Here is a 27426-nt window from a genome sequence, read left to right as displayed (position 1 = left end):
TTATGAAAAGGAGGAAAGCAGCAAGGAGTCAGATAAGCTTATTTTTTTTCCAGAGCAGTAACGAACACATTTGGGGAGTTCCCAGGAACAGAATTTGGGTGTTATAGCCAGCAACCCTGACAGAAAATACTCAGGATCCTTCTGTTGACAGGTAGTCAAAGCCTCTACTCAGAAAAGAAGCCATTCTGCTTATTGAATGTGGGGGTAAAATAAGCTCGTAGAAGTCTGTTTCTCAGCTAAAAGTTTTGTCCTCCCAGCAAGTACCATGCTTTCTTTGTTATTAGTCAGCTCTGTGGGGAAAACCACATGCAGAAGTCTATGTCCAGCCTGCTTTGTTATCTTCTCTGACATTTCACGCCCACCTTGGCATCCTATCAGCCTAAGAGCTAAGTTTTCTCTTTGGGGATGTGCGTTTTCCAGCCTGTATCTCATGGATGCTGACTATTCTTTGGGTTTTGTGTTCTCAGGCAGCAGATGCTGAGTTTCCCTCACCTCCTGCAGACTGTACTGCACATCATTCAAGTCGTAGTCAGTTACTTCCTCATGTTGATCTTCATGACATACAATGGATACCTCTGCATAGCTGTGGCAGCAGGGGCAGGAACGGGCTATTTCTTCTTCAGCTGGAAAAAGGCAGTTGTTGTGGACATCACGGAGCACTGCCATTAACGCCAGATGCTGCCCAGAAGCCTCTCCTCCCCACTGCTCTCTTGAAGTGCAGCCATCACAAGGACTGGATCATTCCTAAGCTAAAAGACAAACAATATAAAGAAAATCAACTGGAATTCACGACAAATTCCTAGCTGGGGTGTAGGGATGTGAGGAGTTGGGATATGCTGCTCCCCCTTGCTGCAGGCTGGCAGCAGGGTTGGCTCTTGAGGGTGCCGTGGTAGCCATTCTTGGCTAGGATTTGCTTTATTCTTAGATTATGCCGTGATTGAAATCAGTTGGCTGACAGAAGTGTAGAAATTATTCTTTAAAACAAACAAACAAAAAACATTTTATTTTTAAATTGCAAATGCTTATCTGTGAGGGTTTTATGAACAGTAGGTAAAGATCAAAGTTGCCAATAGAGCCTACATGCACAAATGGCTATTTTAATTTTACTTTTTTTTCAATATGTACATAGTGCCAGGGGAGGAGATCTCCCTGGATTTTGGGGCCAGTGACACCTTCTGATGCAGAAGGAGTCAGCCTCTGAGGAAGATTTGGTGCTGCACATCAGACATGCTCAGGTGTGTCCTGGCAAGGGAGTACTTTGACATAAATATGTGACCCATGTGCTTCAGAAGGGTTCCAGATGAGTCTGTCCTCCAAGCCCATCAGAGCATGATGAGTGTTGTTAATCTTCTGATGTATCCAGCAGCTTTACTCAGCTTCAAGTGATAATATTTGGGTTTGGCTGCTTTCTCTTCCCAATCATGGAAATATATGGAGTAGATGCAGGACAACAATTGCGTTTTTACAGGGAAAAAAGATTTTAAATAAACCATTGAACCCGCATTTACTTCATGTTGAATTGCACCTGGATGGATCTAGAGCTAGACTTCCAGTTTACTAAAAATAGCTCTAAACGAGGCAAGAGCTAAATAATGATTTCATGACACTAAAGGTTACAATGTCTGAGGGCATTCCATGATTGAGATGAGAGAAGTAAAACAACCATGTTCCTGTAAAGGAGAGATTTGGCAAGAGAAGAAGGAAAAGATAGAACTACAGCAGCCTTCAGTCTCTTCTCAGATGAAATTAGGAGCAGCTTAGGCTGATGAAAAAGTATTCCTGACCCAGATGACTGCTCTTTGTCTTAATAATCATGCTGTGACCATGTTAGCTTGGAGGTGCAAGCGTTATCAGTGCCAGTGATTGACAAGTATTGTAGCGCAGTAAAGAACTTCCCATTCAGTGCTCTGAGCTCTATGCATTTTACAGGCAAGACAGGCTGTGACACAGGCAAAACCAGCTTCCTGCATGTGTGATGCCCAGAACATGCTTTGGGCTTTCTAGGGAGCAGTTTTGGTTCAGCACTTCATTATTAAACTGCTTATTGTTCTAGGGAATTTTGTGCGGAGTATGGTGCAAAGCTGGAGTCTTCATTCTACTCAGCATGCCCAATTTGTGCCTGTAACTGGCTGAAAGGGAGGATGGTGGGATTTTCAGAAGGGCACTGAAAAACAGGCACCGCTTTCAGACTGGGACTGGTATCTGGGATGTGCCATGAGAACAGGGAGTCCTTTTGAGATGAGAGTATCTGGGCACATGCAGTAGCAGTTTTTTCTCTGGAGTTGCTACTAGTCACACTGTTAGCAGTAGCTGTGTAAGGAAAGCTGATCTTTGTGAAGAGGAATTACATTTCTTTACCCCGTAAGCCTTACAGGGCGAGGGCCATCCCTGTGTATGTGTGTTCTTCATGGTGCTGGTGCTACTACATCAGCACAGAGCCCACCCTCGCCCTACCACCCTCTTTGAAAGGCAGCAGGAAATCTGTTACTACTGCTACCAGCATCTTGAATTGCACCACGTACAGTCAACTGTCCTGGGTTGATGCCAGCTATTTATTTGGACATCCTGTTTTCTTTGGGCAGTGCAAATACAGAATAAAACGAGATGAGTTAAAAGCAGGCGTAGGCTTCTAAAGAGCTTTTTTTCTGTAGCAAATTTGCATCTGGATGAAAAAGGCAAAGTTATTTTCATGGAAAAATTCTAGCCACCTCCTGATGGGAGATAGGAAAAGATCTTCCCCAGTCTGATCCTTGAAGGCAGTTAAGTCTGCAACAGACTGCAGAAGGACATACTGATGCCCTCTCTCTGCATCTGTCACAAAGGTAAAAATCTTCTGTGTCCTCAAGGCAATCATGCCCCTCTGTGAGAGTGGAAAACAGACCCTTCTGATCCCTGCGAGAGAGCTGTGAGGAAATCTTAAGTGTTTGTCAGACAAAATTGAAGCAATTAAGTGCTGGAGACGGTTGTTTATGTTTTGAAAGCTTTACACTGCAGGGGCTTGATCCCTGAAGGAGTTCGGAGCTGACATTGCCAACACCGCTCTCATCAACTTCTCTTGAACCAGCGGGAGTTGTTGCTGTTACAGGGATGTGTGATTATAGGGTATAGTTATGAGTGGCTTTGCGTGATGACACTAGTTACTTCATATACCTCTTGCTGTGTCTTTCTCTAAAACAGAACCTCTGCTTGGCCTGATCTTCTTGTTACCACCTTTTAGCCACCTGTCCTGTATTCAAGTGACCAGACTAATTCTCTGATTCAAGTGATCAGAGATGGATGACTTGGAGATTAGGCAATAGCTGTAGCTTTTACAATATAAATTTGGTTCTCTTGTTAGCTTTTCTGCCTCATTCTGTGTGTAGCATCTGTGCCCTTGAAGCTGGTTCCCCCTGAGGATGACTACCTCTGTCTTCAAAGGGTCATCTCCTGCCCATGCTTATACGAGAGAGGGCACACAGCTTTCTCCAGTGTGCAGAGAGGGAAGTGATGCTGACTTAGCAGTGGTCACTTGGGGAGCAGGAACCTGGGCAGAAGTCTCCCAAGTGTCTAGCAAGCGCCCCAGCTACCTTCCAGCAGCCTGTAAGAATGATGGTTTGAGCGCTTGGCTGTACCCAACTTAGAAATGGGAGCCCAGGCTGGGCTTTGGGGAGCAGAGCACAAGGGAAGATCTGAAGGGAAGGTGGTTAAGGAGAGAAGATGGAGGGCTGTGTCCTGTCTGCTTTGGAGCTCACTGATGCAGTGAGGCACAACTGAGAAAGGGACGTTTCCAGTCCTTGTCTCCCTGCCAGCTTTGGCCATGCTTTCTTCTGGTTCAATATTGACAATCCAGAGAAGCCACCTACCTCCCTGTGTCCCAGCCTTCCCCTGGTCCCCCTGAGGCCACCAGCTGCTGTGTTCTTGGCCCAGGTTGCTGTGCGCTTTGCCAGAGTCAGAGAAAAACCTGGCCTCCCTACTGATGACTTCTACTGACTGCTTTTGGTACAGTCCCAGCCTTTCTGCTGGCTGTATTTAAAGTTGTCCTGATAACACTGAACTCGCATTAAGTAGTGCTCAGAGGGAGGTGAGGGCTCTAATGATTATGAGACTTTAGTCAGTTAAATTCATATGTCAACACACATGTAGCGTGCTTGGAATGTGATGTCCTGTGTCTTTGTACCCTGATGTTTGGTCTCCACATGCTGTGCCTCTTGATTATCATCTTGGAAGAAGTGCACAAAGTATCCAGCCTCCGTTCATCAGCTGGCTTTTGTTGTTTTCCTTTGAGTGCCTTTTCAGTTTGGAGCCAGTCCCACCAAATCCAGCAGGATTTTTAGTTTTGTTTACAGTGGACTGTAATTTTTGTTTTTACTCTTGCTCTTTGTGGAGGTAACTTGTCTAATATTACTGTGAATATCAAGAATCTCCTGTATATAATTAACCAATAAAATAGATTGCATTTTACTGTGGTGGATGTGTGTTTTGGAAACAACCCTCCATGCAGAGACTGCAGCTGAAGTGGAGGCTGGCGGCTCTTACTGCAGCATTCAGGAAGTAACTCCAAGAGTAAGTGCCTGCTTTTATTAGCAAGAGGCCCTGCAGCCAGGCAACTCCAGCCTGGCCTTCCCCAGCCCCTTTTCTCTGGCATGACTCTTCTGTGCCTGCTGTGACGGCCTGAGTGTCCATTTTCAGGTGGCTGGGGATGGGAGCAAGGAGCAGCGTCCTCTGGGCCTGCCCCCACCGTGAGCAATAAACCCTGAAGCTGCTGGAAGGGGAATGTGGGAAGTCACTGCTGCATGAATTGCTGTTTGTTTCAGTCCAGTTATGCTTTGCAGAGTGTGGGGAAAGCCGAGATGGAGAGAGGAATTGGTGCTTCCTAGATCTGCTTTCCCCCGCAGAGGGAGGGGTCAAAAGCCAAGAGTTTTAGGGAGCTGTAATAATGAGCCCCCTTGGCGCATGGAAGGTGTCTGTGTGCAGTATGGAATACCAGTCTCCCCCTTAGAGTTTTACTCTAGATTGTGCTCATCCATGCAAGAGAAATGAGGGGCCGAGTTGGTTTTTCTTCCCCTGTGCAACAGAAGGACATCTGGAATGTCCCAAGATGTTTCCCTGTCAGACCTGGGGCAGGGCTGGGAATGCCTGAATAGCAGAGTGATCCCTGATAATTTTATGTGGTGTTAAGACTGGAAAAGTGGCTCTGCTCTAGGCCAGACTGTGGCTCTTTTCAGTTTGATGGACAGCTTGAAACGTTTTATGTTCTGTACGTTTCCCCAGCCTGACCTGAAATGTGATGCACCTACAACAGATGAAGCATGGATGTAACAAGTCTGGTTTGGAGCATTGCTTGAGACACTGGAAAATGTAACTGGTTGCTGTGCTGGAAGGTGGTATAGAACAGTCCCAGCGAGGAGCAGAGAGCCTCCAGTCCCATTCTCTGAATTCTGGTGCAGGCCTCAGAGCTGCTGGCACCCTGCTCTGCCTCTTTCCCCAGGCTGGAGGCAGCAGACTTAAACACCAACAAGCTGCTTTGGTTTTCAGAACTTGCTTCGTTCAGGTCACCTCACTGCATGCTAGACTCCTCCTTTCTGGGGCTCTGCATTATCTCACCTTCCATTATGTGCACAGCCAGCTGACAGCAGTACAAATCACTGTTGTAAATCCAGGTATGTGCTGGTTAGTCTGTCAGAAATCAATATACCTGATTTTTATGTGACACCATCTATAAGGAAATACTTGGTGACCTTTAATCCAAGCAACAAACGTTGCTGGCAGCTACCCGAAACTCCATCTTGGGGTGACAAACTGGCACAGCTGGGGTGACACACTCCCCAGAGCTGCATGGAAGTGCTAAGTGTAGAGGAAAATCTGCTCCATCAGGAAACATGGGATATTGTTCCATGTCTGCGTGCCCAGGACGTTCTACTGCATCCAGGTTTGCAGCCGTTCCCTGCTAAGGGCCCAATCCACGTCCCAGCTGCACAGCCATCTCTGTGAAACAGCTGGGACTAGGTGACTTTAACGGACATGGGGGGCTTCTTTCCTGGCCTTCCTGGGAAAGGACAGAGCAGCGTCTTGGGGAAGCATTGCCTGGGGCACCCACTGCCTTTATTCACACAGGCCTGTAAAACACTAACCTGAGGCTCCCCAATGCCTTCTCCTTGGTGGGGTCGGCAACTTATAGGGCTAAAGATTTAAATGAACACATTCTATGTCTCCATTTTTAAGATTACTAAGTCAAGAGATGCCCAGAAGATCCTTCCGCAGAGGCAGTGTTTTACCTCCCCGCTGTATCCGGGTGCACGCAGGTGAAGGAAACACTGGTGGGCTCGGGGTTTCCATCCCTGCCTGCACGGTCTCCACAGGCATTTAAAGCAGCTCGTGTGACCTTTTTTTTTTTTTTTTTTTTGTTAAAAAAGAGACATATTTATTTAAAACAAAACACTTGGCCAAGGGGCATTCACGGGCATGTTAACCAGACAAACTTAAAAAGAAAAAAAAAAAGACCCCAACCAAAGAAAACAGCAAAAAGGAGGGAGGGAGAGGCCCGTCCCCGCCGGCCTGGGGGCCTCTCCCGGCTGGCGAGGGGGAGCTGGCGGCTCCCCGGACGCCGTCTCCCGGTCGGCCGGGCCGCCCCCGCCGCTAGAACTCGAAGGTGCCGAAGTGGGCGGCGCGGCCGCCGGCCTTGGGCTGCGGCTTGTAGCCGATGCGGTCATTGATGATCTGCTCCCGGCTCTTGTGGTCGGCGCCCAGCGCGATGGCCGCCGCCGCCGCCGCCTCCTCGCCGGCCGCCGCCACCTCCGCGTCCTCCCGCTGCTTCTTGCGGCTCTGCGGGGCAAAAGGGCCGCGTCAGGGCGCTGCCGGGCGGGGGGAGACAGGCCCCCCGGGGGCGGCCGCGGCCGGCCCCGCTCGCACCTCCAGGTCCTTCCGGATGCTCTCGAACTCCTCGATGTCGTCCAGCTTCAGCTCCAGCCGCGTCGGTTTCCGCCGCAGCATCGCGACCCGCCGCCGCTCCGCCTCTCAGCCGCCGCCGCCGGGCGAGGGCCGAGCCCGCCTGGGCACCGCGCCTCCCGGCGTGCCCCGCGCGTCTTGTCGCTAACGGGCACCGCGCCTCCCGGCGTGCCCCGCGTCCCCTCCCCGGGCCACACCTCCCGGCGTGCCCCGCGCGTCCAGCCGCCAACTCGCACCGCGCCTCCCGGCGTGCCCCGCGTCCCCCGGAAGCGGTTGTGAGGCGGCGGAGGCAGTGCGCGGCGGCTTGGCGGCTGGCCTCCTTTCCCCTCCCGGTGCGCGGCCGTCATGGCCTCCACGCGGGCACCGGCGGCGCGCGGCGGCGCCCGGCCCGCCGTGCGGGCCCCCGCGCCTGCGGAGGTGGGCGTCTGGTGGGGGGGACGGGACGGGGACGGAGTGAGAGGGGGGAGGGCTCCGGGCCCGTTACCTGGACGGGGGCGGTACCGGTCCGGAGGAGCGGGGAGAGGCCGCAGGCCGACCCGGGGGCTCGCGTTTGCTTTTGGGCGTGTGGGGTTTGCCGTGGCGGAGAGGTCCCGGTGTGGGGAGACAACCCCTGCTGACGGTGACACCGGAGCCATTCAGAGGGCCGCGACTGGAGGGTTTACGGTGCTTCCCCGCCTTTTTCCAGAATCCTTTAATTTTTCTTGAAAGGTCTGTTGTAACGCTTCTCTCCTGGGAGGAAGGGGCTGTTCGCCTTCCATCTCCTTCTGCTTTCCAGCAAGGGCACCAAGAGGTGGCCAGCAGCATTGCTCGTGCCTTTTCTGGGGCTTGTTCCACAAGATTAGGAAAAGCTTCATCTTCTAAAGTTGTTTTTTTTTGTTTTTTTTTAAAAACATTAAAAAAAACCAGCACACACCCCCCCCACCTCCAAAAACCAAGAGCCTTAAAAATGAGGTCCGAGCAGATAAGAAAGGAACAGAAGACAACACAGTCTAGTTTAAGCAAATTGTTTACTGTGGCATTTTACTTTTGATCTTTGCACTTGGGGCATAGCCTTACTGTGCAAGGTTAACATCTCACATACAATTTCGGGATCTTTTCATGATGCATGTACAAACTTTCTCTAGCAGAGCACTGCTTTCTTGCGCAGCCAAGCTGTTTGTTGTCTCCTTTGTAGCCAAAAGACACTTAAAATTTTGCCTTTACCTTCTAGGCCACAAAGAGCAAGCCCGCAGAAGAGAGCGATGCTCCTCCACCCAAAAGAGCCCCCATCTTTTATGGCAGTCTGGAGGAGAAGGAAAGGGAGCGTCTGGCAAAAGGAGAATCAGGGCTGCTGGGAAAAGAGGGGATGAAAGCTGCAATCGAGGCTGGCAACATCAACATAAGCAGCGGTGAGAATGTTTAACTACCTGTTTTTTTCTGTCTTGCTCTGGAATGTGACACTTTCATGTCTCTGATCAACTTTGAGCATAATTTAAAGTAAAAAACGTGAGACTGGTGCCTGGACTGTTGGCTCTTTCGTTAGATCTTCCCGTCTGAGAGGGATCTCTCATCCAATTGTTGTTTTCAATCTAACAGTTTCATTTTTTGTTCAGGTGAGGTCTTTGATCTCGAAGACCATATGAGTGAGCGGCAGGCGGAAGTGCTGGCCGAGTTTGAGCGCAGGAAGAGAGCCCGGCAGATCAACGTGTCCACTGATGACTCTGAAGTGAAAGCCTGTTTGCGAGCACTTGGGGAGCCCATCACGCTCTTTGGAGAAGGTCCTGCAGAAAGGAGGGAGAGGTGCTGTGTCTGCCCTGAGTGTTGCAAACTGGGAGCCCTCAGTTTATCAAATTCCTGACATTTTCCTTGTAGTTGGGGTGCAACGAGTGCTGGCGGTCAGTGGTGCCTCATTACAATGCAGCAAGAATGTTAACAAAGAAAGAATGGCTGACAGTGATTTGTTAGGTTAGCTGAGAATTCACTGAGTGAATACGACTTAATGTGTTTCTTTCCAGATTAAGAAATATCCTTTCGGTGGTTGGCACAGATGCATTAAAAAAGACCAGGAAAGATGACGACAGGTCTAAAAAGTCCAAAGAGGAGGTAATGGTCTCTCTTGTTCTCTCAGGGCTGAGGGAGATATGTATGATACCCTTCAAGATACCTTACTTTGATGGTCTCTGCTATGTCCAGGACTCCTGATTTTGGTCAGTCTGTGGATTCTCATGTCATCCCTTCATGTGCCTTCTGTGTTGCCCGTTTTAGCAAAACTGTGGCAATGTATTATCTAAGTCAGGAGCGTTAAGTCTGGCTTGTACTGCAGGCCAAATTCCATGATGCAGACAGCATATAAAACAGGAGCTGGGACGTTTGTACTGTTACTTAGTATAGTAAGTCCTTTGTTGTTGTTTGTCTTCCTACTTGGGAAGAAAAAAATAAGTTCCTGCTACTGCATCTGTTTCTGCCTTTGATTCTTCTTTCTTTCTGCTTCTCCCGTCTTTTTCTGAGTCCGTTTTTTCCTTATTATTTTTGTGGGTTAGTTTAAGAAATAAGGACAATTTCTGCAGCTCTGGGCTTTCTTTTTACTGGGAAGGAGGGAGCTGTACGTTATCAAGTAAAAATGAGTTAGTGTTCAACTGGAATATTCTCAAGTGAAATGGTAGCATGTCAGGATCTGATCTATAAGGCAGAGAGTTTGGTCTCTCTTAATCCCTTTTTCTAGGGCTTATAGTTATGCAAAATGCCATTAAAAAGAGGCCTTAACACAGCAAGATTTAAGAGCAGATGCTGTGGTGGCACTTACGTACTAAGAGGAGGTCATCTAAGGTAACTGAATGGAAGAGTAGTATCCCAGTAGCTTTTACTTCAGTTTGTTCTTTTTCTTACAGTATCAGCAAACCTGGTACCACGAAGGACCACGCAGTCTGAAAACAGCGAGGCTGTGGCTTGCTAACTACTCGCTCCCCAGGTGAGACAAAACAGTACAAATGAAGGAGGCAGATGAAACCTTTTGTAAAATCCAGCAACTAATCCCACTGCAGGTAGTGTAGGAAATTTGAAATCAAAGGAATGGGGGACATACACTGGTAGATAAGTCCAGTGAGCTTAGGGCTTAAGTTGTCGATGACTGACTGTAGCATTAGCCCAGTTTGGGAGAAAAGGGGGGAAAGACCTGTTTCTGGCATCAGGGCAGGGAAAATGTAAGGGCTTGTTACTCCACCTTTCCTCTTCACAGGGCAGTGAAGCGGCTAGAAGAAGCCCGGCTGCTCAAAGAGATTCCAGAGGCAACCAGGACATCACAGAGGCAGGAGCTACACAAATCCCTGCGAGTAGGTTGAGCAGCTGCTCAGCTGCTGTTTTTACAACTTTTTGCTGATCCTCCAAAGAGATCAGCTGCCCGGAGGTGCTGTCCAGGTGCATGTAGTTCTCTGCACTGTCATCTGTTGGAAAGCTCTGCTTTTTCTCTCTTTCCTGGTGGTATCCATAAAGCATGTTCTAACTCTTCAGTGATTCAGAGAAACATACTTTAGTTGTTGCCTTGCATGGCAGAGGGATAAAGAGACATCCCTGCATTGCCTTGCCACTTGCCTGTGAAGCTAAAGGAATTTATTCCTGGCTTTGTCACAGGTTTAGCTGGCTAGGAAGGGACTGCTGACTTTCCTCTTCCTGTACAACGGTCACTAGTGCATAAAATCAAGGCAAATAATAACCAACACAGTAATGCAAAACATGTTTTAGATGACTCTGAGACGCACTGTTCAAGCATGCTAAGTCAAATTCCCAGCTTAACCGAACAGAGAGGCTCAAGCACACAGTGTGCTGCCACTCTAATCCTGTTTACACCCAGAGGCATTAGCTGCCAGAAGATTTGTTTCTCCCCTAAGCGCACCACGCTGCCTGCCCTAGTCTGTCTGGTTGCATTCATTGGACGAGTTGTAGAAAGAGGCCAAAACTACAGTAAGTTCTCTGTCAAAACCACAGTTGTAAAGCAGGCCAGCAGGGTGGCTCTGAGGCAGCTCCTCCCTTTGAAAGTGACTTTCCAAAGGCCTCTGCCTCCTCCTGTGTACATTTGCTTCCTTCACCTCAGTCTTTGGCTGGGGCTTTCTTTAGGTTGTTTGTACTTTACTCATTTATTGTTTTCCTTGTATTTGATTACAGTCTTTGAATAACTTCTGCAGTCAGATTGGAGACGATCGCCCACTGTCCTACTGCCATTTCAGCCCCAATTCCAAACTCCTTGCTACTGCCTGTTGGTAAGTTTTCTTTTACAGCAGTTGCTTTAGGGGCTGGGAGAGCACAGCAGAAGTGAAGGAGAGAGATGTTGTTAGAGGCTTGTGAATCACGAAGGTTCAGAAATGTTTTTTCTTCCTACTCTGAACTCTCTCTTTGCTTCATTTTAGAGCTTAGCAGAGATTTCAGTCTGAGTCCGTTAGTTCCTATGGCTGGTTGCCCAAAGTGTATTGGTATTTTAGCCATTGCAGAACGCCCCAGGGTGGTTTTGCAGCATTGCGTTTGATCTGTTCTTCGACGTTCCTGTCTACGCTGACATCTATTTCTTGTCTTCAACAGGAGCGGATTGTGCAAGCTCTGGTCCGTGCCTGACTGCAACCTTGTTCACACCTTACGAGGTAGAGAGCGACTTTCACCAAGACTCTTTGCTTAGTTCTTTTGTTCCTCTCTGGGTTGAGTTCCCGTATCTGAATTACTTTGTGACTCAAAATGTAGTATTCTTTGGGCAGATTTTATTCTATTGAGAGCATTAGTCAGGCTTGTGGAGCATGTGCATGTCAGATAATCAAGAGGAGGTCCTGGTCTTTCTCTTAGAGCTAAGACCCGAGTCTGCTGTTTCTGAATGGTGTTTTGTTTTGTTTCAAAACCTGGTTTGCATTATTTTGAGCCAAATATCAGCATTTTTGGCCAGGTCACTTAACAGCAGTGAGATTCTTTGAACAGTGGTCACAACTTTGACTAAATACAAATGTGATGTCAAATCTCTTGATTCATGTGTTGAATTTTCACTACATTTTGAGGGTTACAAACCTTGGTGTTTGATACTCTTCAGTGGGTGCTACTGGAAGTGCAGTTTACCTGTTTGCAGGACAGATACGTCTGGTAGTTACAATACAACTTCACCCAACATGGGAGGACACAGTGAAAGTGTTTGCTGGTACCTGACTAATTAGTAACAAAGAAATGCTGCTTTTCTGAAGAATTGGCCTAGATCACGTGGCAGATTATGAGTTTTGATTTTTCTTTCTCTTAAGGACATAACACCAATGTAGGAGCAATAGTCTTCCATCCCAAAGCCACTGTCTCCCTAGACAAGAAGGACGTTAACCTGGCCTCGTGTGCGGCTGATGGTTCTGTCAAACTCTGGAGCCTTGAAAGGTCAGAATGATACCAGACATGCACAGCTGCAGCATTGTTGTTTTGGGATTTATTTTGTGTTACTAAACATTGGACATTTACCATCCTCCTGCAAATATAACCTTTTCTTGTAGTTATACCAGTGCAATTCCTGGCCTCAGTATGTGCCACCTTCTTCAGCAGGAAAAGAGATCACCCTGATTAGGGGACTCAAGGTGAGGGGAAATTGTCTGAAAAGAGTCAAGTCAGAATTGCTGCTGGGCAACTGCTTTGGGTGATGGATGGAAGATTTGGAGATTGTTTTATTCTAACCTTTCATTTAGGGGAAAATTTCCCCTCTTGGATATTAAGAAATGAACTTTTGAGTTATTGGAAAGCACCAGTATTTGGAGAGGGGCTAACCATATACATGACCATGCACAAAAGCTTCAGCCTGTAATAAAAACAAGTGGCTCTATCATTGCACAGTGTAGTTTTGGAAGATGCACAGCATCTATCTCAAGCCTGTGGAGAACAGTGTAAATACCGAGCCCTAGCATCGGCTGTGTTTGAAAACTGGAGCCCTGCAGTGCACCTCAGGAAGAGGCAGGCAGCTCTGAGATCCTCAGTTGTTTATCCTTAGCTGAAAGTCACTGTTTCTAATTGCAGAAGCATACCTGTGCAAAGGGACAGGTTGCTTATTAGTCTCATGTGACCACATCCTTTAGTTAGCCTGTTGGAAAGAAACTAAATGCTGTTCAGGTCTTCTGCTGAAGGCTACTGATCTGCTGCCTGTAATTCTGGGAGAATAAATACTCCCTCTATCCTGCCTCCTTGCAGTTCTTCAGAATAGCAGGATTTGCTGTAGTTCAGGATGTGTTCTGTGTAGTCACAGTAAAACTCCCTGCAATTCAGGTAGTTTTGTTTCTGTGCTTTCAAAGTGCTAATGACAAGGGCCTTGTTAATTTTCAGGAATAATAATAATAATTATCCCAAGAGAACTTTATAACCAACATAAGTGTGGATAAAGGGGTTTCACTTGGGGCTTTAGCCTTTTTGTGTGAACAAAAGGCAGAATTCAGAGTCATTAGTTAAAACTCTGATGTTCCTGTCTGGCTTGCCTTTAATTAGCAGATCTTTTGCTGTGATCATAATGTTTGTAAAGGCCTGGCGAGAGCCAGCCACCTCTGATCAGTGTCTGATGATTTTTGTTTCTGTTTTTCAGTGATGAACCGGTGGCAGATATTGAAGGACACAGCATGAGAGTGGCACGTGTGATGTGGCACCCGTCTGGGAGGTTCCTCGGTACTACCTGGTATGGAGATGTGGTTATTTGCTTTAAGATATTACCATTAGCTGTCCAGCTGGTAGCCCAGTGGGTACCATTACTTGTCCACAGAGGAGCCCAGTGCAGGCAGGCATTGGCCCCAAGCACAAATATAGGCTGGGCAATGAGTGGGTTGAGAGCAGCCCTGCGGAGAAGGACTTGGAGGTGTTAGTGGATGAAAAACTGAATATGAGCCAGCAATGTGCACTCGCAGCCCAGAAGGCCAGTCGCATTCTGGGCTGTGTCAAAAGAAGCATGACCAGCAGGTCGAGGGAGGTGATTGTCCCTCTACTACCCTCTGGTGAGACCCCACCTAGAGTACTGCATTCAGATCTGGGGCCCCGAATATAAGAAGGACACGGACCTGTTGGAGTGAGTCCAGAGGAGGGCCATGAAAGTGATCAGAGAGCTGGAACACCTCTCCTATGAGGACAGGCTGAGAGAGTTGGGGTTGTTCAGCCTGGAGAAGAGAAGGCTCCAGGGAGACCTTATAGGAGCCTTCCAGTACCTAAAGGGGCCTACAGGAAAGATGGGGAGGGACTCTTTAACAGGGAATGTAGTGATAGGATGAGGGGTAACAGTTTTAAACTGCAAGAGGGTAGATATAGATTGGGTGAATTTAAATTAGATATTAGGAAAAAATTCTTCACTGTGAAGGTGGTAAGGCACCAGAACAGATTGCCCAGAGAAGTTGTGGATGCCCCATACCTGGAAGTGTTCAAGGCCAGGTTGATGGGGCTTTGAGCAACCTGGTCTAGTGGAAGGTGTCCCTGCCTATGGCAGGAGGGTTGGAACTACATGATCTTTTAAGGTCCCTTCCAACCCAAACCATTCTATGATTCTTGACAACAGCTGGGCTGTTGCAATGTAAATAACAGCTAGTCACTGGGATTCCTTTCTCTGCCTGTCATGTGAGACCCCATTGGTCTCCAGCTGGAAATAAAATGCCCACAGAGTTAGTGAAATATCCTGTTATTCTCCTTGGAGATACATTTAGTTGGACAAATACTTTGTTTTTACAGCTATGATCACTCGTGGCGCTTGTGGGACTTGGAAGCTCAGGAAGAGATTCTCCATCAGGAGGGGCACAGCAAAGGGGTCTATGACATTGCCTTTCACACGGATGGGTCTCTCGCTGGGACTGGGTGAGTTTGCTTTGTGTCAGGACTGGATGTGAAATGGTATCAAGGTTTTGTTGCTGACTGATGCCAAGTGCCCCAGTGATTTCTGCTGGTGAGGCTGAGCAGACTCTGGCAGTTGCTGAAGCCTCTGATGGGTATTGCTTGGGTTCTCTCTTCCTAGTGGACTGGATGCTTTTGGCCGGGTGTGGGACTTGCGCACGGGACGCTGTATCATGTTTCTAGAAGGCCACCTGAAGGAGATCTACGGGGTTAACTTCTCCCCAAACGGGTAAGAAAATAACTTGCATGCTTTATGTGGGAGCTCTGAGTACAAACCCCAGCTCCCCACAACATGTTCTTCCTCCACCTTTGGGCAGATACCATGTTGCAACTGGCAGTGGTGACAATACTTGCAAGGTATGGGACCTCCGCCAGAGGAAGTGCATCTACACCATTCCGGCCCATCAGAACCTGGTGACCGGGGTGAAATTTGAACGTAAGTACCTTCTATCTAATGTTCCTTGTCCCTGCCTCTCCTGAGCTGAGGTGGCAGGGGATGGGGCAACTCAAAAACACATCTTCAGGTCAAGAAGGCCTGTACTAGTTAGCGGTAGAAGATCTGTCATGGTTTTATTTGCAAATCTCACTTCTCCCTTTTTTCTCATCCTCTACTGCAGCCAATCATGGTAACTTCCTACTCACGGGCGCTTACGACAACACCGCAAAGATCTGGACTCACCCCGGCTGGTCCCCTTTGAAAACGCTGGCTGGTCACGAGGGAAAGGTGATGGGACTGGATATCTCCCTTGATGGCCAGCTGATAGCGACCTGCTCCTATGACAGAACCTTCAAGTTGTGGACAGCGGAGTAGCTCAGAGGTGCTGCTGATGAACTGGAACAGAGACGTTAATGGCTTTGAACTAAGACTTGCTTTTTTTATATTAAAGAAAAAAAAGGAATCGGCTACTGCAACATGCATTATGGCAGCTGTAGTCACTGGCTGGTCTTGGGTTGAGGTGGTTTTGAAGCACCTGAGTTTTCCAGGGCTTAGCTGGAGTCAAATCATGGGTGATGTTTTTCCACTTCTTAGGACTGTTTTTATACTGCAGATTCTGCTGTCTGCTGTAATTTGGAGATGATCCATCTGCATCCACCTTCCCTTCCAAGTTAGGCTCCCAGATTTTCTCCAGTCTGTTTCAAACACTTGTAGGTAGCCACACAACACCTCGTCTTTGGTGTGGTGTTTAGCCTCTGTCAATACCCTTCTTACCTTCCATTTTCCAGGATCCCTTGGCAGGAGTCTGTGGCTTCAAACTTGATTTGCATTTAAAGAAAGAAAAACTAGCCGTCAGAGTTAGAGGAATATAGTACCCTGCTTCCCCTGCCTCTGCAAAGGTAGTCTCTGAATGTGGAGGTCAGCATCCCCTTTGTATTCACTCACAGTAGATGTTGAAGGCCACTGAAATTTTTCTTTTCCATGTACCTTCTCATGTCCTAGCTCTTTGAGCTGGCTCTTGTGATCTTGTGAACCAGGTGTTTCAAATCCATGTAGGCATCTCCTGGTTGAGTTTTTGCTGTGTGTCACCTGGGATAATACGAAGAAGGCTATTTCAGTGTAGGATTGTCTTGTTCTAACTTACACTGTGGGGAGCTTTCTTATTTGTTGTTTATTCTTTAAATTGAGGTTTTGCAAATTTTGTGTCCTGAAAAATCAAAACGTTTTGAATGTGCACGCTAGCCCCTGGGTCTGACTAAGGAATGGAGAAATTACAGGTACTTCACAACACAGTTTGATTTCTGTCTGCTATCGTAAAAAACCTTCAGGAGAAAAGAGAAGACCCATTCCTTTCCCTGTTACCAGCTGGAGAGCAGCTGTCTGTGCTCCTTGGGAGTGAACACAGTTCTGTTCTCAATGCTTGCAGTGCAGTTGGAGATAGTGTTTTAAGAGAAAAAAAAAACCAAACCCACTCACAAGTTACTTCTAGCAGAGTGTTGTGGGCTTTCTCCTCCCTTCCAAGTAGTGTGGTGGCATCTGCTACATGCTGGGTGCTAGCTCTTATTTACTCCCAGGGAAAATCCTATGGGATGAGAGGCCAGCAACTAACAGAAAAATATTTAATTGCAGTCTCCTCTTGTATAAGCCTAGAGGTACCCAGCTATGTGTGCTCAAGCTGGTTCTTAAGCATCTCATAAAGTGTCAGCTAAAGGGACTGTCTGAGCCTGGCAGCGGTGCAGGGGACTCCCAGCCCCACAGCCAGGACAACCCTCCCTCTGGGTGTTTCTTATCAGGTTGCCATTCATGGGACAATCCTGTCCCAGCAGTCGCCCAGCAGGCTCCCACCTTTCTAGCTGGCTTGGGATGAAATTTTAGACAGCAGTGAATGTTCTCCTGTGTTTACGCTCACGTTGTTCCTGGGGTCTAAATCCCAGTGCAGGGTTTCTGTCACACCATGTTCAGCTCCACTCAACTGAAGCAAGGGGGAGGAGGCCAAGCATTCCCTGCCCCGTGCCCTGGCACCCTTCAGTGCTGTTCCTTGGCTTCTCAGCTCATCTCCTCTTCCCTTAGCCCCCATCATGTGCAGCTAGCCTGCATGGAGGTCTTGTAAATAAAATGCATGAGGCCTGCTCAGGTGTGAGAACTTGGCCTGAATGTGTCCATGATTTGGCTTTTCTTCTAGACAGCTCTAGTGCCTTCCTGCCCCCACCCCCAAACTGAAACCAATACATCCCCCTGCCCCACTGATCACACATCACTGCTCCACAGGTGCAAGGTCTTCTGGTGCTTGCAGTCACGGGGAGGCTCTCGGTGAATCCCATCCCCTCGCAGGGCAGTCTCTGCTGGAAAGGTTACCGTGGTCAAAACACTGCCACCTCTGCCAGCGCCAGGTCTGCACAGTCACTCAGCTGGAGTACATGAATTCCCGAGTTAAAACTGGCACAAAGCAGCGTGGAGCTGTCGCAGGCGGCCAGGGAGGCCAGCGGTCCCGATCCCTCGAGGCACAAGGTGGCCAGGCAGGCTGCGGAGGGAAGAAAGAAGTCACTCGGGACACTTGGTTTGCTGAGATGAGACATGATCACGCTGCCCTCCCACCTCCTGGCTCTGCCCATGTGCATCCATCTGCTCGCCTGAGGCAGGTGAGCTGCACCCCTCACTGTCCCGGATCCCCACATCCAAAGGCATCAGGACCCTCCACCCCTGTAAGCTCCACGGAGGATGTCTGCATTGGCCAGTTAGGTAGTGGCCAGCTAACAGGGATCCAGGCTGAGGTCAGGCTCTGCCCCTTCCCTGGAGAGGAAGCAGGGATGGATGGACAGACAGACCCCACTGGACAGAGCTGCAGGGCTTGCGTGGAGGCATTCCCAACATGCCTTTTTCTCCCAAATTGCTTACGGTCCAGAAAATTTTTTCCTAAGGTCTGTGCTACACACAACATGCAGTTTTGAGAAGCCTCCAAAAGGGAAAGAGAAGATCTACAGTATCTAGCACCACATCAGCAGTACCCTGAAGCAATATTTGTGTAGAGATACCAACCCCATGCTGAGCTGCTAACAGAGCTGTGTTTGGCAACTGTACAGGCAACTGCCTCTCGTGGTGACTTACACCATTCCAAGGGCAGCTGAATTAAGGCTGACCGCTGTGGAGGTTACCCAGTTGTGACGGCAACAGGATCAAAACAAAGCTGCTGCCAACCCCGCAGCCATCTTGGTGTGCGCAGGCACCAGGGTGAAAGAGGTAAGTGAAACAGAAGGTGAGAGCTTTTCTGTGGGAGATCATCAGGTTTCTATTTGCATCCTGCATTAAATAAGTGCATTTGGAGAGGTGCTTAGCCGCAGGGAGTGTCTAATGCTGATGACTTCTACTGCTTTTGGTGCCCATCTGTGAACCTGAACTGCTTCCCAAGAGGTCTTTGCCTTCTGCAGAAGGCGTTACTAACAAGCCTGCTGCTCTGGCACGGCTTGGCAGGTAAACAGCCTTTGTGTCCAGCTAGGCGAGGACTCAGCCCTCACCAAGTACTCCGCCAAGCAGGGTTAACCCCAAAACACCCACGATTCCCTTTCAAGAGGATGATCAAAGTGAGGGCAGCTGCTGACCAGCCCTCTATCCTCCAGCACAACTTCTATTCTTTAAAACTTTCCACTCGCATCTGCGGAAAGCCCTGGAGTTCCTCTGTTCTTTTTTATTTTTATCATTTGTCCTTTCATTGCTGAACTTGGACGTATCTTTAAAAACCATCTTGTCATTACTTCCTTTTAGTTTAGGAAGGACACCCATCACCTCCAAGTTATGCATCCAAACACCCTCCGCTGGAGGGCAAGCAGAAGCCCCTGAGTTTGATCTGGGGCATATCTCCACCCTGCCGTGCAGCTGGATTAAAGTAAACCCCAGAGATTTCAGGCTTCATTGTGCCCATTACCACTGGGAGACAGAAACAAAGGAAGCAGTTTTGTTATCCTAGGGTAAAGCACACTGAGTGGGCAGGACCCTTCCCTACCTCTAGTGTCTTGGTCCCAGACCTTCACTGTGCTGTCGTAGGAGGACGTGGCAATCCTGGGGGTGAGAGCTGGGTCCCGTGGAAGAAAAACGCAAGAGGTCGTGGTCTGGAAATGCCCTTTGTACTCGCACACTCGGTTCCTTGTCTGCCGTAGGTCCCACAGCTGCAAGGCAACAGGCAGCATTTAGAGCTCAGGCTCTGTTACTGTCACTCGCCAACACAGAGCTGTTTTACAAAGAAAGGAAGATGGGTTTGGATAAAGAGCTCCTCACCAATCCTCAGAGTACAATTTCTACCACCTTTGTCCCCTGCGTGTGCTCGCAGTCCTGGAGAACTTCAAATGCCAAAGGATTTTCACCATCTGTGACTATTTCAGCACATGCCCACACCTATTAGAGCTGATGGGCTAAGACTGTGCGGGCAGATAATGATGGCTCCAGCCTGCTCCTGTCCTCAGCCCTGCTCTCCCTGGGATGGGATGGTCTCATCCTCTTGATGCTCACACACAGGGCTGAGAACCTGCAGGACTGAATCCCTGGTTTGGAAACACCTTGAGCAAGGGGTCCTTTACAGGCTTTCTGCAAGAACTTTGTGCTCCTCAATGCCATTACTGAAACAAAATCCCAGTGCTTTAATTGGGAAGAATATCTGCTCAGATATTCTCTGAGTAGAAGGCTTACCAAAGGGACAGGCAGGAAGATACTAAGCTCTGGCCCTGGCTGGTGAACACCAGCATAAGGCCAACGCAGTGGGAGCAAGCAGATCCTTGGAGCACTGATCTGCTGCCTGCCACCCCATGCTGTGAAAATTGGAGAAAAAAACCCAGAAAAAGCAGGAATTGCTGCCCAGCAAACTCACGGTCGCCTCGCCCCCCTCCCCAGCGGAGCCGCTGCTGCTGCTGAGGCAGTACCGCCCGTCCTGGCTCACGTCACAGCACGTCTGAATGTGCCGCTTGGCTGGAAACGTGTGTGCCACCTGCAGCTCCCGGCTGTCCCAGATCCTGGAAGGAACAGGAATGGGGAAGGGGGACTCTGATGCTTCATTGCCACGATGGGCTTCCGTCCATTCCCTCCCACACACCCTCGCTGCACCCTCACGCTTCGCCCTTGCTGCCATCCCTCATGGGGCAGTTCCCCTCCTTCCCACCAGCAAGCCAAATTCTCAAAGCTCTCACTGCATCCTTACATTTATCTGTTCTGGATCAACCTCTAGCCAGAGCAGCTGTGCTGAGCTTTCTTTTTTATAAATTATCCTTTTTACCTGCAGCCACCACTCAGTGCTGCTTACAGCCATGGGTGTCCCCATACTGTCCTCCCCTGGCAAGAAACCACGCTCCCAGACCCAGGTGAGCTGGAAGGTGGCTTCTAGCCACCCCAGTGGGGTACGGGAGACCAGGCGGTCATGACAAACAACCAAAGGAACAGCCCCTTGTGCACTGGCCTCTTCCATAATCCTCACGTGCCCAAAGCTGTAACTCCCTTCTCTGTGGCCACACATAGAATTTACCTGATTGTTTTATCCTCTGAGGTCTGGATGACGTAAGGCTCCCCAGGAACCCAGCACAGATGTGTGACCTGCGGAGAGGAAAGGATGAGCAGAAGCCCACCTCTGCGTGCAGCCCAGGCTGGTGTTCACCTGCAGATACGCAGCCACGGAGCTCCCATCCTCTCCTTCCTCGTGTTATCAATTAATATGTATAATATGATTGAAATAACCAGGGAGCTGTTAAAGTCCTGTGTACAGCCCCTCCCCCATCAGTTAATATTTGAAGTAGGGAAACAATAACTAGACATGATTTAGGGTTTAGGAATAAACTATTAGACAATGGGGCTTTGTAGATAGGTAGAATGTTTATGTCAGAAAAGATAATGGATTGTGGTCTGAACAACAAACCTTGAAGAACCACTTGGAACTGCCAAGATGAGGGAAGAAGTAGGTAAAAGGTAATTCCTACAGGGCGAGAGCACAACCACCGACTCATTGACCACCTACTCAAATGATACCACCTACTCAAAAGAAGACAATGAAGGAAGAAGATAGAGTCTGCGCACTAATTTACATGAGAGACGAAGAAGAAAGAACCAATCATTTAGGGAAATAATAATGAATATGTATTACTTAAGTACATAAATGTGGGAATTTTTGAGACAAAGGTGTGCTGTCTTGAGATGGGCACCCATTCACGTGCATCAATGAAATTAGTTTAAAAATACCTCAACTCTGTGTGTTATTGGCTTGCATACTGGGTAGATGAACCCTGTTTGAGGGACAACACTCCTGCTGGGTTGTGAGCAGGAAACGCTGGATTAAGCTTTTTCTGCTTCCTACCAGTGCTGCTCCCCTACCAGGTTCAACCCCAGCGTGGTTACTGGGGGTTATTTGCAGGCAAGGAGGTGCCAACAGGACACAGAGCCATGGGAACAGGGGTACCACGGGCACCAGAAGATGGTATCCGTACCAGCTCCACTGCTGGGCTGGTACAGAAGGGAATGCAGCCCCCACTGCACGATGTGCTTCCTAACAGCTCTGAGTTAGAGCATTAGTAAATTGCCGTATGTCTCTTGATATCTTTGTGCTCCTGGATTTGTTGTTACCTGGAGGATGGAGTAACGAGCCTCAAGCTTTGGTCTCCCCAGGTGCACAGGCAACCTGTGCAGTGCCTCAAGGGCTTCTTGTAGCACCAAGCTCAGTGCAAATTCACTCTACATGGCTTCATGTGCAAAATAACCAAGTAGGCAGCGAGATGCCATGATAGGATGCAAGGAACCAGCAGCTCCTACCAGATTCCTGGAGATAGCGGTTCTGCCCAGACACTCTCCGGTCTCTGTGTCCCACTTGCACACGGTGTTGTCTCGTGAACCCGTGCACAGCTGGGAGCCATCTGCAACCACAAGTTAACATAAAAAAAAGTCATGAAAAGTCATCAAGAAATCCCTGGGGAATGGGAGCACGTTGTCCCTCACCTGGGCTCACAGCCAGTCCAGTAACAACCAGGTCATGTCCTGGGAAGTGCTGGCTTGGCCCTGAAGTCCCATGAAGCTCCCACATCATCACCGTCTTGTCCCGGGATGCACTGAAGACTCTGTTTGAGTCAAGGGCAGAGGTGACCTGCCAAGGACAAGATGGGAGAAGCCGGTTAGCCTCCTCACCCAGCCCAGCTGTGCACGGGGAGAGCACAACACTCCCGCTGTCGTGTCAAAGCCCAAGATGTGCAGAAACGTGACTGGGGAGAGCCTGACCTTCAAACTCTGTTTTGTCCGTGCTGGATATGCACATGCCGAATTGCCCGACGCTCACGCTGTGACTGCTGCTCACCTCTGCTCTGCCGGATCCTGGCCACGGGCAAACCCCGATGCAGCGGAACTGGGAGAAACCGCTCAGCCTGAGTGCGATTGCTGCAGCCTGTACTGTTGCCGTGCATGTCATGGTGGGGAATGTCAGGCACCTACAGTGTGTGACCTGCTAGCAGGACCCATGTCCTCTCAGAACCACAGAGCTGGATGGTGGATGGGTGTTCTCGGATCTTGTTCTCAGAAACCATTAATTTTATGGGACAAACTTCCATAAAAACCCAAAAGAGCCCAGTGCACGGTTGCTTTGAGCATCGGGATGAACAAAGCCCCCTTTGTCCCTCCAATACCCACAGCACAGGGGACCCACTGGGGCTGTCCCCCGCCAGAGGTACACCGGCCATGCACGCATGTATACACCCCTGCACGTTTGCTCTCCAAATAGTGGTTTTGGCTCTGTAATCAGGATGCCAGAAGGAAAATTAAAGCCCCGCTGTTCCCAGGCATGGCTGATTTGTAGAATAGTGACGAGACTAGCGGAATGAGACCTGAAGAAAAGTGAACGGCATCTCTGAATCAAGAACTTAACCTAGTAATTCATCCTGAATTTTTGCTACACAGTCTCTTGGAGGGGAAGATAAGCACATGTCCAAGCCTCCTGGAGCCCTGTTTAGTCTGGATGCAACCACTCTGTGCTGCTTCCCGGGACAGCAAAGTATCAGTTGGGACCTTGGGAAAAACCTAAGGCATTCTGGTCCCTCCTTCTGATGGAGCAAAGCGAGCCCTCTGTGGATGACAAACCATCGCTCCATCATTCCTGGTTCCCCAGCTTCTGACAGGTAGCAGTGCACAAGACCCCACCTCACTCAATCAGTTTGTGCTCACCTTGGTGACCTCCCGCTTGTGCCCGATGAACCGCCGCAGCGCAGCCCCGGATCTCCAGCTGCAAACAGCCACGCTCTGCAGAGGAGCATGGAGAGGCAATCAGCAGCGGCAGCTGCTGAAGGAGGATTACGCACTTTCTTGCATACGTTATACCGAGACCCATGCACAGTCCAAGCTTGGAGAGGGAATGGGTTCTTCTGGTTTTGAGCTCCTACAGTATATGCGACTGTCTATAGACCCCCAGGTCCATTGCCAGGTAACATAAGAGAAGGGCCAGTCCAGTGACTCCAAGCCTGGGTGAGAGCATTTGATGTGATCTGAGCTCTGGAGAAGGTTATAAAATTTGATTCAGTGTGCTTCAGTGTGTGCTCTCACTCTAAGCTCCTCTTTCTAAATTCAGGAACTGCCAAAGTTGTTACCAATCACAGAAATGTTTAAAGCTCACATTTAAACCTTATTTTCCTAACCTGTCAATACATTTTCCTGCCTGTGACTGTCCTTTGTGCCCCGTGGCAGGGGGTACCTCACCTTATCCCTTCCTCCTGACACACAGAGGTCTGGTTTGAGAGCAGCCACAGAAGTGACGGCATCGGTGTGCGTGGGGCCGTGCTGCTGAACGGCTCGAACAGGTCCCGTCCCTTCCGCGGAGCCATCGGCCCTGCAGCAGGCAGAGAGACAGCGGCGGGAGCTGCAGGGCGCTGTAAGGCAAAGTCAGGGTGCCGTTCCCCGATGAGACCGAGGTCTGGGAGATGGCACCACTGGCTGGGCTGGAAAGTGACAACATCTGCCTTTAGAAAGCCAAAGAGAAGCTGTGAATGGACAAATGCATCTCCTGGACTAGGCGAGACGGAGTCAACCTATTCCACCTCTAGAGCTGCTAAATATTTAGCTGTTTATTCACCGCACGCTGGTGCAAAGAAGAAAAGAAATGTTGATCTTACCGGCCCCCGCTTCCACTAACACCTTTCAGGCTCTGCTGCTCTCCTTTGCTCTGACACTAGCCTTGCCAAGCATGTCGAGTCCCCCCTGCTGCCACCCTCTGCTCTCAGCTGATCTCCCACCTTGCTGCCAGATACCAAATTATTTCATCTTGCTGATGAAAGCTGCTGACAGTCTCTGAAGAGACAATGAAGCAGTTTGGATATTAGGGCCAAACAGCCGCCCCTGGAGCCTTCAGAGCTCTGCCTTAGCCATCACAGAGCACGACCACCAGCCACATTTACATGCTCGGCTACCTTTTGAATTTCAGTCCCCCGAAAAAGCTGAGCAGACTTTAGAAGCGAGGGTCAAAAATGAAAATCTGACTAATATATTCAATAATGAAACTAAAACCACGTGCTTGCTATATTCTCTGTTCATGTGCTGTTCTCTATTCACTCTCATAGCTGGTTTATTAACTTAAGACATGATCATCTGGGGTTGTTTTACCTGTATTTGGAGGTGCTGAAGCTGATTTTACTCTGCAGTTTCCCCATAGCCCTGCGGACGAGCACGGCTCCCACTACAGCCAGCAGCAGTCAGCATTGCATCAGCATCTCGGGCACCTGCTGCTGGGACACGACCTGTGGGTGTGGAGACACAGCATTACTGGGAATCCAGAGAGGTTTCTGCTTGTTGCATATATGGGATAAGGTGCTGATAACACGTTACCTACAGCTTAACTTAATTTAGAATAAGAGGAAAAACCTCAGAGGAGGGGACATCTGGAGCTCCCTTGTCAAACCTTTTGCTTAGAGCAGAGCCAGCTTCTGAGGTGAGGTTACTGGGACCTTGCAGGTGAGCTTTAAAAATATCCAAGCTTGGCGAGGCCACAATAGAGATGGAGCTACTGCCTATAATTCTTCTAGCGCCTTACACCTCCTCTGCTCTTGACTTCCCTATTTTCCAGAGATTCCAATCTCTAGACTGGTGAATGCAAACACCTTCAGACTGAAGTTTGTACAGCTGGCTGGTGGGACTGTATCTTTAGACCAAGATAACTGCAGTCACAGGCAGCCCAAACTTAACTAGACCAGCCTGACTTAATGTAAAGCTTGAAGTGGTCTTTCCATAGGCTGAGGAACTCTTTGGGAACAGCAGCTTCTATGTCCCAACTGCAACCCCAGGTCCAGGCTAGACAAGACCATCTTGATATCCCAGATGCATTCAGCAAAAAAACACTTGCTGTCCAGGCTGAGACCAGCCTGCCCCGTCCCAGGGCTTCCCTCACAAGCGGCATCATGACAGCCAGTCCCCGCACGAGCATCCGTCCGGGTGCAGGAGCCTTTGGTGGAGCAGGGCTCAGGCCGAGGCAGCATCTCTCCCTCTTATCCTCACAGGTCACAGACCGAGCAGAAACCAGTTTCAATGACAGTGAATTGCCACGTACAGTAATTGGCTTCTTCTTAGCTCAAGACACGCTAATTGGATTTAGCCTGTGCTAGGTGTATGTTAGCATTCCCATCTTCTGGGTCAGTAGTATTTTGCTAATAAAAATCAGAAAAAAACCCCCACCTGCTTGTTCCAGCAAAGAAAAAACCTGCTTCAAGGCTCTGCCCACAAAAACTTGAAATCAAATACTGGAAGCAATAAGCAAGAGGGGTTGGCTTGCTACAAAACATTCCCTTTCTAATTTTACCCTGACAGCCTTTGTGATTAGCAATTAGTAATACCCAGTTAATCTCCACCTGTTCTATCCATGACTTTGCATGTTCAAAAGATGTGAAGAATGATAAATCTCACAGTTGAGGGGCAGTGATAATTCAGCAATTTACTTCTTTCAATCAGACTGAGTGTCCCCATTGTTTTAGTACACTAGGAAAACCCATGATTTTTCTTTGACAACGGGAGAACTCTGGAAGTTGTTTCTCCTGCAAAACAAGATTCTAGGAAAAAGCTAAGACGTAAATTCTGATTTTTAAATTACGATGATTTCTCTGTTTCCCAACCAGCAGTTAGTTTCCCCACTCATGTGGTTAATGTACACATGCAGTCATCCCTACCCGCACATCAGCTCAAACCGAGCTGGATCAAGGCAGAGAGCCACTGGTGACCGTGGGAGGCTGCAAGGAAAGCGGGAGGTCTATCTTGTGTCTAACTGTGTTCTCCTGCCTCTTGCTCACTGCAAAAAAAGAGTTGGTTTTTCTGAATCCTGAATGAGAACAGTAGTTGCTTGGGCAGGATGTTCATCTGAGGTTTTACTATCTGCCAGGCTTCCCTGCACGTGTTTATCATGAACCTGGTCCATCACAAAGCTCACTGATAACACAGGGATCCTGCAGCACCTGATCCATACAAAGCTACACCTTCAGAAGACTGAATCTGACGCTGGAGGATCTCCTATCCTCCCTTCCCCCCAGATATACTGCTTAACAGAAATCAAAAACATCTTTTTACTGAATTGTTTTTAAAAAATAACCCACACTGCTGCCTAAGCCCGATCAGGCACTGCAGTGAAGTCCATACCGTGGAATAAAGGAAATGACAATATCCACGGCAGCAGGCACGGAAGTCACAGCAGAGCTTTCTCCCCATTTTCATGGGGTGTGAAACGCCCCGTAGAAGAGGGGTGTTTAACCATCTTTGGGGAGGACGCAGGGGCAGCCCCGAGTCCCTACAGCCGGGGGTGGCCCCACGGCAACGATGCAGGTCCCTAGAGCCGGGGGTGGCCCGTGGGTGGCAGACGGGTGCACCCCGGGTCCCCGCAGACGGGGGAAGCCCCACAAGTAGGACGTGGGGCAGCCTGGCGGGTGCAATACGGGTGCAGTCCGGGTCCCTACGGCTGGGGCAGCCCCTGGGAAGGGTATGGGGCCAGCACAGGTCCCTGTAGCTGGGGCAACCCCCTGGGAAGGCTATGGGGCAGCCCCTGGGAAGGATACGGGGACAATATGGGTCCCTATAGCCGGGCCAGCCCCACAGCGGGACACAGGGCGGCCAGCCCAGCCCCGGGAACCCGCCGTGCGGGGCCGCGCCCGCCGCGCACTCACCGGGGGCCGGCCCGGGCCCCGCAGTCCCGTCCCGTCCCGTCCCGTCCCGTCCCCGCCGCCCGGCTCCTCGGCGGCGGCCGGGGCGGAGCGGAGCGG

The 27426-nt window shown here is 49.4% G+C and overlaps 4 protein-coding genes across 11 annotated transcripts in view; 2 read left to right on the top strand and 2 right to left on the bottom strand.

The window, feature by feature from the left end:
• The window catches only part of SLC31A1 (solute carrier family 31 member 1), a 29138-nt gene extending 24698 nt beyond the window's left edge, over positions 1-4440 (top strand). For 4 of the 5 annotated variants that reach the window (XM_030000866.1, XM_030000863.2, XM_030000865.2 and 1 more), the window contains one exon: positions 468-4440. In XM_030000866.1, the coding sequence (XP_029856726.1) occupies positions 468-669 (202 nt within the window). In that variant the 3' untranslated portion in view covers positions 670-4440. The other variant, XM_030000864.2, reaches the window with a different exon arrangement.
• Positions 4441-6423: 1983 nt separating this feature from the next.
• CDC26 (cell division cycle 26) lies at positions 6424-7098 on the bottom strand. The gene is made up of 2 exons (XM_030000870.1): positions 6889-7098; positions 6424-6801 (listed from the first exon to the last, which is right to left on the bottom strand). The coding sequence occupies exons 1-2, from the start codon at positions 6967-6969 to the stop codon at positions 6616-6618; spliced, it is 267 nt and encodes an 88-aa protein (XP_029856730.1). The 5' UTR covers positions 6970-7098; the 3' UTR covers positions 6424-6615.
• A 96-nt stretch (positions 7099-7194) lies between these two features.
• PRPF4 (pre-mRNA processing factor 4) lies at positions 7195-15669 on the top strand. Its single transcript, XM_030000853.2, has 14 exons — positions 7195-7341; positions 8135-8312; positions 8517-8703; positions 8919-9006; positions 9792-9871; positions 10139-10232; positions 11062-11156; positions 11473-11531; positions 12168-12291; positions 13475-13564; positions 14599-14721; positions 14879-14986; positions 15075-15193; positions 15375-15669. Exons 1-14 carry the CDS (start codon positions 7270-7272, stop codon positions 15566-15568), a joined length of 1611 nt encoding a protein of 536 aa, XP_029856713.1. The 5' UTR covers positions 7195-7269; the 3' UTR covers positions 15569-15669.
• WDR31 (WD repeat domain 31) lies at positions 15309-27399 on the bottom strand. Of its 4 annotated transcripts, XM_030000856.1 has the most exons (11): positions 27331-27399; positions 26347-26465; positions 24794-24927; positions 23894-24023; positions 23366-23440; positions 22154-22298; positions 21971-22071; positions 20697-20764; positions 20049-20190; positions 19191-19353; positions 15309-17714 (listed from the first exon to the last, which is right to left on the bottom strand). In XM_030000856.1, exons 3-11 carry the CDS (start codon positions 24838-24840, stop codon positions 17554-17556), a joined length of 1032 nt encoding a protein of 343 aa, XP_029856716.1. In that variant the 5' UTR covers positions 24841-24927; positions 26347-26465; positions 27331-27399; the 3' UTR covers positions 15309-17553. The 4 variants fall into 4 exon arrangements, with proteins under 4 accessions (XP_029856716.1, XP_029856717.1, XP_029856718.1 ...); XM_030000857.1 differs by lacking the exon at positions 26347-26465 and having other exon boundaries at positions 27331-27377; XM_030000858.2 differs by lacking the exons at positions 26347-26465; positions 27331-27399 and adding an exon at positions 26032-26313.
• Positions 27400-27426: the final 27 nt, after the last annotated feature.

The sequence above is a fragment of the Aquila chrysaetos genome, chromosome 24 (genome assembly GCF_900496995.4).
Source record: "Aquila chrysaetos chrysaetos chromosome 24, bAquChr1.4, whole genome shotgun sequence".
Classification (NCBI taxonomy): Eukaryota; Metazoa; Chordata; class Aves; order Accipitriformes; family Accipitridae; genus Aquila; species Aquila chrysaetos.
The sequence above is the reverse complement of the archived record's forward strand: the minus strand, read 5'-3'. Positions and strand labels throughout refer to the sequence as shown.

Coding starts and splice junctions, on each gene's coding strand:
- CDC26 (XM_030000870.1), bottom strand. CDS start 6,969: ATGCTGCGGCGGAAACCGACGCGGCTGGAGCTGAAGCTGGACGACATC. Junction 6,802..6,888: donor GCATCCGGAAGGACCTGGAG/GTGCGAGCGGGG, acceptor TTTGCCCCGCAG/AGCCGCAAGAAGCAGCGGGA.
- PRPF4 (XM_030000853.2), top strand. CDS start 7,270: ATGGCCTCCACGCGGGCACCGGCGGCGCGCGGCGGCGCCCGGCCCGCC. Junction 8,704..8,918: donor CCTGCAGAAAGGAGGGAGAG/GTGCTGTGTCTG, acceptor GTTTCTTTCCAG/ATTAAGAAATATCCTTTCGG. Junction 15,194..15,374: donor GACCGGGGTGAAATTTGAAC/GTAAGTACCTTC, acceptor CCTCTACTGCAG/CCAATCATGGTAACTTCCTA.
- WDR31 (XM_030000856.1), bottom strand. CDS start 24,840: ATGGGGAAACTGCAGAGTAAAATCAGCTTCAGCACCTCCAAATACAG. Junction 22,072..22,153: donor TGGACTGGCTGTGAGCCCAG/GTGAGGGACAAC, acceptor TTGTGGTTGCAG/ATGGCTCCCAGCTGTGCACG. Junction 19,354..20,048: donor GGGAGGGGGGCGAGGCGACC/GTGAGTTTGCTG, acceptor GTTGCCTTGCAG/CTGTGGGACCTACGGCAGAC.